Source organism: Pseudopipra pipra, chromosome 13 (genome assembly GCF_036250125.1).
Source record: "Pseudopipra pipra isolate bDixPip1 chromosome 13, bDixPip1.hap1, whole genome shotgun sequence".
NCBI lineage: Eukaryota > Metazoa > Chordata > Aves > Passeriformes > Pipridae > Pseudopipra > Pseudopipra pipra.
Window position 1 is genome coordinate 12658342 of NC_087561.1, and position 8648 is coordinate 12666989.

An 8648-nucleotide genomic window follows, 5' to 3' on the forward strand; every position below is an offset into this window, starting at 1 on the left:
GGAGAGAGCTGCTGGTGACCTTGCTGGCAGCTGTGGGTCTCCAAATGAGCTCCACCAGGGACAGCAGGCTGTAGAAATGCAAAACTCACACACCAGTTTACAACAAATGCAGCCACAGCCCAGGCTGAGGCATCATGAAAACACTGGTGGGAGCAGGCACCAGGTTTTGCCTAACTTGACCCTCCTGAGAGCTCCTCTGGGAACCAGAAAAGAAGGATCTGCTAGATAATATCAAAATGCTGAAATGCGAAGCAGGGTTGTGTCACCCAGCTGGCTCCAGTCCTCTCTGCAGAAAATTCTGTTGATAGCATGCACAAGAGATAGAAAATGTATCTCCCTGGAGCATTTGCTTCTCAGCATATTTGGCATTCCAGCACATTCCAACAAACCCAAAATTCACAGGAGAGTACCACTCACCACTATCTTCTTTTTGGGGCTGTTCTTCTCAAGGCAAGCACCACTGTTGGGCGGCCCCACGCCTGGCCTCAGTGCACCACCAGCAGACTGGACACTCCAGGACCACCCTGGGCAGAGCTGCACCTCATCCCCCTGACAGAAGGCAGTGCCACCAGGACCATGCCCCCCAGAGACCTCCTGCCCTTGCTGGTTATTCAGCTATTGGGATGTAAGATGAATAAAAGGATGAGAAATATGGAAAAAAGGACTCTGCCCACCCTGCCTGCCCCAGGCATGCTCGCTGTGCTACAGCCACCGCTTCTCAAACGTGGCAGGAGCAGCCCAAACAATTATCCAGTGGCATGGATTAGCCATTAATTAATGTATTTTGATATATCTTTGATCACATCTCATTTCTGAGATATTTCTGAGATGTTTTGAGATAGACCATTTTTAACACAGAGTTGTTGCTGCTCACTTTCTAAAGAAGATAAAAGTCATATTCCTGGTTGGTGCAGACCAGAATTGTCTCCTGGTTGTAGTAGGGATTGGCTGCTCTCCACCCATGGAAGCACTAGGATAAGGAGATTTGATTCTGAAATGTATTTTAACTGTCTGTCTGCACTACAGGCTGGAGATCATTATGTCAGGGGAAACGTGTTTGATCAACCTTAATGGTTTCTTACAGCTGGCTCTCAGGGAAAGTTTCCTTCAGCTGCCCAGCAGCACCAGTTGGGCCAGTTCTGCCTTTGGACTTGCCTCGCTGGCTGTCCTGTCTGACTGTGGGTGTCACACAGGGCTGTGTCCCTGCATGGCTGCTGCTGCAGGTGCTGAGGAGCTGCAGTGCCGGGAGCTGCGGGGATCACCAGAGGGAGCTGGCTGCAGCCGTCTGTGCCAGACAGTCCCAAACCCGCTCAGCTCCCGCTCCCCACATGGTTCTGGAGCCATGGCGAGTGGGCCATGGGCTGTTTTGGGATTCCAGCTGTTTGGGAGTGCTCGGCCTCCTCCCAGACCCAGTGGGTGTGTGAGAAGGGGCTGTTAGAGGGGATAGTTTTTTAATGTTCCTTTCCCATTAATCCTGTGGAGATTTGTGACCCTGGCTGGTAGCCTGGACTGGCCCCCTGGGGGCACCCATGGTCCTGACCCATCCCAGGAGAAGGGGCTCCACAGGTGCAGGTCCCTTCTGTACACTCCTGCCCACAGCACTGACATCGCAAGGAATTCCACCAGACAGAGACAAGGGGTTTACTAAAAGTGATGTATTGACAGGCCAGTATTAATTTGTGCTCTTATTATTTACAGTTTATTTACAGTGAATCCTTATAGTCTCTGACAGTTGAATCCAGCAGAGTTAGACAAAACTTTATAGCAGGCAGGTAAGGCAGTGTAGCCAGTCTCTCTTCTTTTCCCTTTTCAGCCCTTCCAGGGGATTCAGTGATTTTCCCTCCCCATGAACCACAAAGACCTGTTATCAGTAATCACGGGAACAGAGGTGACTAATGCACAGTTCAGGTCCTAACACTCTTGCAGGTGTTAAGAGAAAACCGTCCCACTCCTGACTTCACATAAAGTGTTTCCAGGACTGATGATTGGTTTCCCAGCACATACACCCAACTGGAGCCAGGCAGCACAAGCTCAGTCCTCTGGCACAGCTCAGTCCCTGTGACAGGCTTGTGTCACAGATGGGTTGTGTTGAGATGCAAATGTTGCTTGTTGTCCTGTCTCAGAGCTGAGATGAGCACAGAGCAGTGACTGCCTGAGGCTGCAGGGTGCCAGGCTGCCAGTGACATGGGAGGATTTTGCATTTCCTGCAGGTCACCACTGTCCCTCCTGGGAGAATGGCAGTATCAGGAAGAACGATCCTGGGGAAGGAGCCTCCAGCAGCCTCTACCACCAGTTGCCACTGAACTTAAACTTTCGCTGACAGGATGCTGCATGCACAAACACAGGCATAACCCTCCTTCCCTGTGTGAGGGGAGTCCTGACAACACTGCCAGATGTGGCTGTGGGCTGGATGAAGGTCTTCTGCAGACCACCTGGGACTGCCCTCCCATCTTCACCACTGGGAAATGAGACTGTTCCAGGCAGTAAGCAGGGGCTGACTGACAGGCCAAGTCAGCCCCTGACCTGTGAAGATAGCTTTCCTGGGACATAGGTCAACTCAAGATGAAGGTTTTTTCCCCTGAGACGTTTGCTCTGATCTTCCTCTCTTCCACAGGCTAATCTGGGTTTAGATGGAGTCTTCCACAGAATACTAACAGGGGTCAGCAAGTGGCTGGCTGTTCCCTTTTCAGATGGGTTTGCAGCCATCTGCCAGAGAAGCATCTTACAAAGGGACTTTTGGCTCGTCCCTGCAAATGCCCTGTTTCCAAGCCACACCAAGGACAATGCTGCTGTTCATGCCCCAGAATCTATTGCCCAGGACTGCCAGCCCCGGAAAAGCACCCCAGCAGCCCTGCATGAATCCCACTGCCACTTCAGTCTGGGATCTCACTGCCACTGCAGGCTGGGTCCTCTAGGACCACCCATCCCCTAGTTTGTGCCTTCCCTTCTCAGGGGGTGATGGCAGATGGCTGCTTCCTCTGCTCCTGCCTCATCTTCAGAGCCAGCATCGCCCGGCGGTACAAGTCTGCAAGAAAGGGAAGCAGTTGGGCACTGACCAGGGGCCAGCTCCAGGACCCACCTGGCACCCTGTGCTGAGTGAGGGCTGCAAGGACACCCCAGCCTCCAGCACAGTGCATTCATTCCACCTCACGGCAGAGGCAGCTGCATCTGCCTCCCCAACAGCCACCACCTTGCCCTGCAGCAGCACTTGCTTGTGCCCATGTCTCCACACCAAGCACCCCGTGGACAAGTGTCCCTGCACAGCTCACACCCCATTGCCAGCAGCCCAGGCTCCTTGATGCTTTCAGCAAAATCTGTCCTAGGAAATACCAACCAAAGGTGCTTGAGACCTCCTCATGCTGCTGCTCCACAGAAGATTCCTGCGACTTAATTTTATTCTTGATTTTCTTCTTCTTTTTCTTTTTCATGCCCTGCACTGGATAGAGAAACACAAAATTTCAGGCACCACACCTGAGCAAGGATACCTTTGTCACTGAACCACCTGAGAGGACTGTTGGTGGCGGGTCCTCAGTCCTTCATTGCTTCCATGCACCATTCCCTACAGAGGTGCTCAGAGATGTCTCTCCTCTTCCCCTTCAGACTCCTGTGACCTTGCTCTGCACTCTGCTGGTCTGCAAGCAAAGCTAATGGAGGTGGCGGGGACCAGTGGTCCAGCATTCTGCTGTATTACCAGGTTCCAAACCCTACCTGTAGGGTGGCTCTGGGGCTCCTGATATGCTGGTGCCAGCAGTGCTGGCAGCCTCCCATAGCCCCCTCTCACCTGGGTGGGGTGTGGCCATCCTGGTGGGCACAGGCTCCTCCTGCCCGACCCTGTTGGGGAGCAGCAGCCCCCCAGCGGCCCCCGCATGTCTGTCACCCCCTTCTCCTGGTCCCTCCGGCTCCTCAGCTGGGCTCGGCTGCCCCAAGACCTTCTTCTTCACCTTTACCTTTTTCTTCCTCCTCCTGGTGCCCTTAGTGCTCTCCTCCTGGGCAGGGTAAGGAGGATGAGAAGAAAGTGGAGGAGCCCCCCTTCCACCCCGTCCCACCCCTGGGGTCTCACTCACTCACCAGGGGCAGGAGGTGGCAGACAGGGCGCAGCGGCCGGTTGTCCCCGTTATTCCCCGCACCTTCTCGAGCATCCTCCCCTGGGGGCGGCCGGTCCCTGGGGCGAGAACACGATGGGGTTGAGGTCGAGCGCTGTGGGGAGGAGGACGGGGACGGGGACACGCACCCGCGGAGCCCCTTATGCACCTGCGGGCGGGCCGGCGGGCGCGGGCGGCCCTCGGGGCGGGCGGTGCGGGTTCGGCGGGCGGCGGGGCCGGAGCGGCGGCAGCGCGGAGGAGCCAGCGCAGCCCCTGCAGGGTGGCACGGACCGGGCCGGCGGGGGGGCCCCGCTTGGCGACACAAGGCTCCTGCGGGCAGGCGGGGGGTCAGCCCGGGTAGCGCAGCTCCGCAGGGAGAGGGAGCGGGGAGCGGGGCCAGCCCCGCACTCACGATGCGGCAGGGAGAGCGGTTCTCGTTGACCAGCCGCTCCAGGCACAGCCGCTCGATCACCTCGCAGGGCAGCAGCGCGGCCGCCGCGTCTTGCTTGTTGGCCAGCCTGGGGCATGGGGAGAGCGGAACGCGGCCGTCACCCCGGCTTCTGGGCGCCTCGCTGCGCGACGGCGGGGGAGGCTGGTGTTTTTCTCCCAGTTTGGCTGAGATTAGGTGAAGCGTTGCCCCAGCCCTTGCCTGGCACTGTAGCCCCCTCCTCATCTCCCCTCCAGGGATGCTCCCATCTCCCAAGTGCCACTGTGGTCCTCATGTCCCAGCACCCCTCGACAGCACCCTGGACGCCACGCCCCCGCAGTAGCCCGTGCACGCAACCCGCAACCCCAGCAACAGGTTCCCACTCACCCCCCTCACCTCAAACCCCAAAGGTCACATCCCGCTGACCAGCCTTACAGTAAGAGAGGCTTCCCGGAGATGTCGGGATGGCTCAGGACGCGACTCAGGACCTTGCGGGCCTCTTCCATCCGTGCCAGGTCACTGGAGTCCAGGACGAAGAGGAGCCCGTGGGCCCCGCTGTAGTGGCTGCGCCAGGAACTGCGGGATCGCTGTCCCCCGGGCAGATCCACCAGCGTCACCTCGAACCTGTCCACCCGCAGGCGGGTCTGACCGGGCTGTGCGTCGGGCAGCACCTCCCCAGCCAGTGCTGTGTGTGGGGAGAGGGCAGAGAGCTGGCAGAGGAACCCGGGAGCTTCCCTGCGGCATGTGCCTCCTCTTCTCCCAGCCACATCCCTGCTCCCGCTCCCAGAGCTGCCCGCGGCACAGCCCGTGCCTTGCACACTTCCCCAGAACAGGGGCTGTATTTTAGGGGTATTGGATACTTGGTTGCAAAGGACGATAAAGCTGCTGCCTCAAGCTGAGGCCGGCTCTGGTGCAGCTCCTCACCTTTCTCTATGTCCGTGATGACAGAGGTTTTCCCTGCATTGTCCAGCCCCACGACAAGGAGGGTCACCTTTCTGCAGAGTGACAACAGCAGCTGAGCATCCCAGAGAAAGGTTGTGCTCCTTGGAGAGTGGTGACCTCTGCAAGCCCCCAGGCTCCCAGACAAGGGACCCTGTCCACAGTAGCTGCACTTCAGCCAGGAGAGGTACAGGACAGTGACACAGGCTCTGGCTGAGCTGGGAGCGAGGGTAGGGATGGGCTCTGGTGCCTGGGAGAGGGTGAGGGAAGGCACAAGTGCCTGGAGCCACCTCAACACTGTGGGACAGCCACTATGCAGAGCCTTCAAGGTGCTTCCTATGGCAAGAACTTATTTACATATCATATAGGACTAAGCAATGGTGTGCACAGGCCAAAATGATTATTCCTTATATGCAGTCAATGATTACTCCTTCCTTGGCAGTAAATTATGAGTACACACAACTAGGGAGAGGTAGCAAGGACATTTTTACAAGCTTCTACCTGGACTCAGGTAGTTTCTCCTGTTGCCAAACAGTCCTATTTGGTCTCCAGCAATGTGCTCCACCAAAGCACATAGAGAAAGTCTTCCCTATTGTTGACAAGCCACAGTAGTCATTTGCAGTACAGTTTTCTTCCTTACACGTACAGACCAGGCTGTGTGGGTGGCATGACTCCACCTCCAGCATTTCAGCAGATAAGGTCTCCTCTCGAGGGAGAGGACCATAAACTCCCCTGCAGTGCTGTCCCAGGGCAATTAACCTGGGTCTCCGGACACACACAGGCACAGCAGTGTTTCAGTGCATCCTCCCCATTTTTCCTGGGGAGCTGCTGGCTTTGCACAGGGGACATCCTGCTGGGAGCATTCCCTGCATGTGCACCCCTGCCCAGTCTGCTCCCCTGCCTGCCAGCTCCTGCCTGCTCAGGGGACAGCAAGGACACACATGTGCCTTGCTCAGCAGTCCAGGGATAGTTCCTGCAATGGGCACCACTCTCACCCTCTTACTGCGCTGGTGCCCTCACCACTGATAAACACACAGGTAAATGTTGTGCCCCCTGGGAATCCCGAGGAGCAGGCACAGTGACCTACCTGATGGGCTCCTGGATGGCCTGCAGCCACGACCAGCAGTGGGAGAAGAGGTGGAACATGCTCTGCAACCCCGTGTGGAGGGATGGCCTCTCTTCGGCACCTACTCAGTGAGCAGCCCAGCGCGTCCATGTGCTTCGTCCTCCTGCCTGTGCTCTCTCCCCATGGCTGGGAGCATCTCATCCCAGGATGCCCTGTCCCATGGCCCAACACTGCTGCCTCCAGCCTGGTATGCACAAGCCAAACCTGGGGATAAAATCCATCCCTCTGGGCAATACCTCATGGGCATGGACCTGCTGGACAGACCTTGCCCTGACAGCCCCTTGCATCACAGGGGTGCCAGTCAGCCTCTCACCTGCTTGTCCCCACCCTGCGACCCCTGCTCACATCCCCTTTGCGTAGCAGCTGCTTAAATCTAATCTGGATTTAAATTACTTACTCTCACAGGCCCTTTAATCCTGGTGGGTCGGCCCAGGCCAGTGGCTGCTGGGACACTGTGTGTCGTGGGGCTGTCTGCTGCACTGGGCACTGCATCACCCACCCCACTGCACCCCCATGGTGCTGGGCAGCCTCGTGCTTCCCTCGCTGGCATAAACAGCTTTTGGTGGAGACATCACCTGATGTGGGGTTTCCAGCTGAGTTAATTCCTCTTCTAAGGAACAGCGTCCCTGGCTCCTTGCTGCCTAATCCCCGTGTGGATGTTTCTCTGCAGCCCCTGCAAGGATCATGCGCTTCATGATCCAGGGCCCACTCTGAGCTGGGCTGGGGGACATCACTGCTCACCACTTGTATTTCATGCCCTAATGAAGCATGAATGCCCCCTGAATGGCAGCTGGTCCTTTGCCGCTTGGGACAGAAACACTGGCCAGCCCCATCAGGAGCCTGGCTGGGAGCAGGGAGGTGGTGGAGACCCTCAAACAACAGTGGAGGAAAAAAGCCCCAGCTCCTTGATTTGTAACTCTGAAGCTCTTATCTTGCTTCTCAGGTTTCCTGGTGCTTTTCCCAGCAGGAGCTGCCCTCCCTGGCATGCTGCCGCTGTTGCGTGTGGAGGAGAAGAAATCATACAAGGATGTCTGAGCTGCAGGAGCTCTGGGTGGGGGAAGTGGGGTCCAGAGGGACAAGGAGAGCCTTCAAAAGCCGTACTGTGGAGCAAACAGAGGAAGCCCACTGGCTCACATTGGTCCATGCTAAACCACCCAGTGCCAGCAGCACTACCTTGACCAACTAAATCCCACCCATGAGCCAAAGATGCTGAGATGCTGCCTCGCATCCAGTATGGCCCCAGGGGTGCAGGCCTGGGATAAGCACAGCCCTATGCACCCCTCTCCAGCACCATGTGCTGTTGCAAAGCTCAGCACCCACCCTGGGCAAAGGAGGTGCCCCAGGGCAGTGCCATGGGCAGGGAGCCATGGGTGGTTAATGGTTGATGGAGGAAGTTTCTGTTCTGATATCACAGCCACTTGCCATATTTTCAGTAACTGGTCACCCCTGTGCTACTGATGGCATGGCAGTGGCTGCACATCAGCTACCCTATCCTGGCCCAGGGACAGAACCCTGTCCCCAGCCTGATGGCCTTTCCTGATTGCTTCTGTGCCTGTGCCAGCAACTGCAGGGACCAGTGTCAGAGCCAGGTTTGCAGGCAGCATGGGGCTGGGATGCTTTTTGGAGAATTAGCTGTACTAGGTCTGAAATTACTTGTTGGAAGACAGTGCCTGCTTCTGAGCTTAGGGGTGGCACTGCTAGCGGACAGCCTGGCAGGGGATAGGAGGAGGCATGACCACAGCTGCTATAAATAGGGAAGTGCCATGTGTCAGGCAGCCCTGGAGGCAGCGGCTCGGGATCCTGAAGGGTAGCAAGAGCTCATCTCCCTCTGGTAACAATGGATTTCTAGAGATCTCTGAGCACTTGGGGTACTACTGCTTTAAACGCAAGTGTCCAAAATCCCTGACCAAACCAGTGCCAGGGACAGGGAAAACCCCCGGGAGCCTGAGGTAGCTCCAGTTCACTCCTCCCAATGCACACACACTAGGATCAACAGCCAAGAAAACCTCAAAATTCACCCCAAACCTGATGAAACCCACACTCGGCTCTGGAGAGGTGGTGCAAAGGCCAAGCC

The 8648-nt window shown here is 56.8% G+C and overlaps 1 protein-coding gene across 1 annotated transcript; it reads right to left on the minus strand.

Annotated features, from left to right (window-relative positions):
* Positions 1–1640: 1640 nt before the first annotated feature.
* ARL13A (ADP ribosylation factor like GTPase 13A) lies at positions 1641–6594 on the minus strand. Its single transcript, XM_064670420.1, has 6 exons — positions 6536–6594; positions 5370–5504; positions 4945–5328; positions 4069–4600; positions 3335–3986; positions 1641–3025 (listed from the first exon to the last, which is right to left on the minus strand). The coding sequence occupies exons 1-5, from the start codon at positions 6592–6594 to the stop codon at positions 3705–3707; spliced, it is 1392 nt and encodes a 463-aa protein (XP_064526490.1). The 3' UTR covers positions 1641–3025; positions 3335–3704.
* Positions 6595–8648: the final 2054 nt, after the last annotated feature.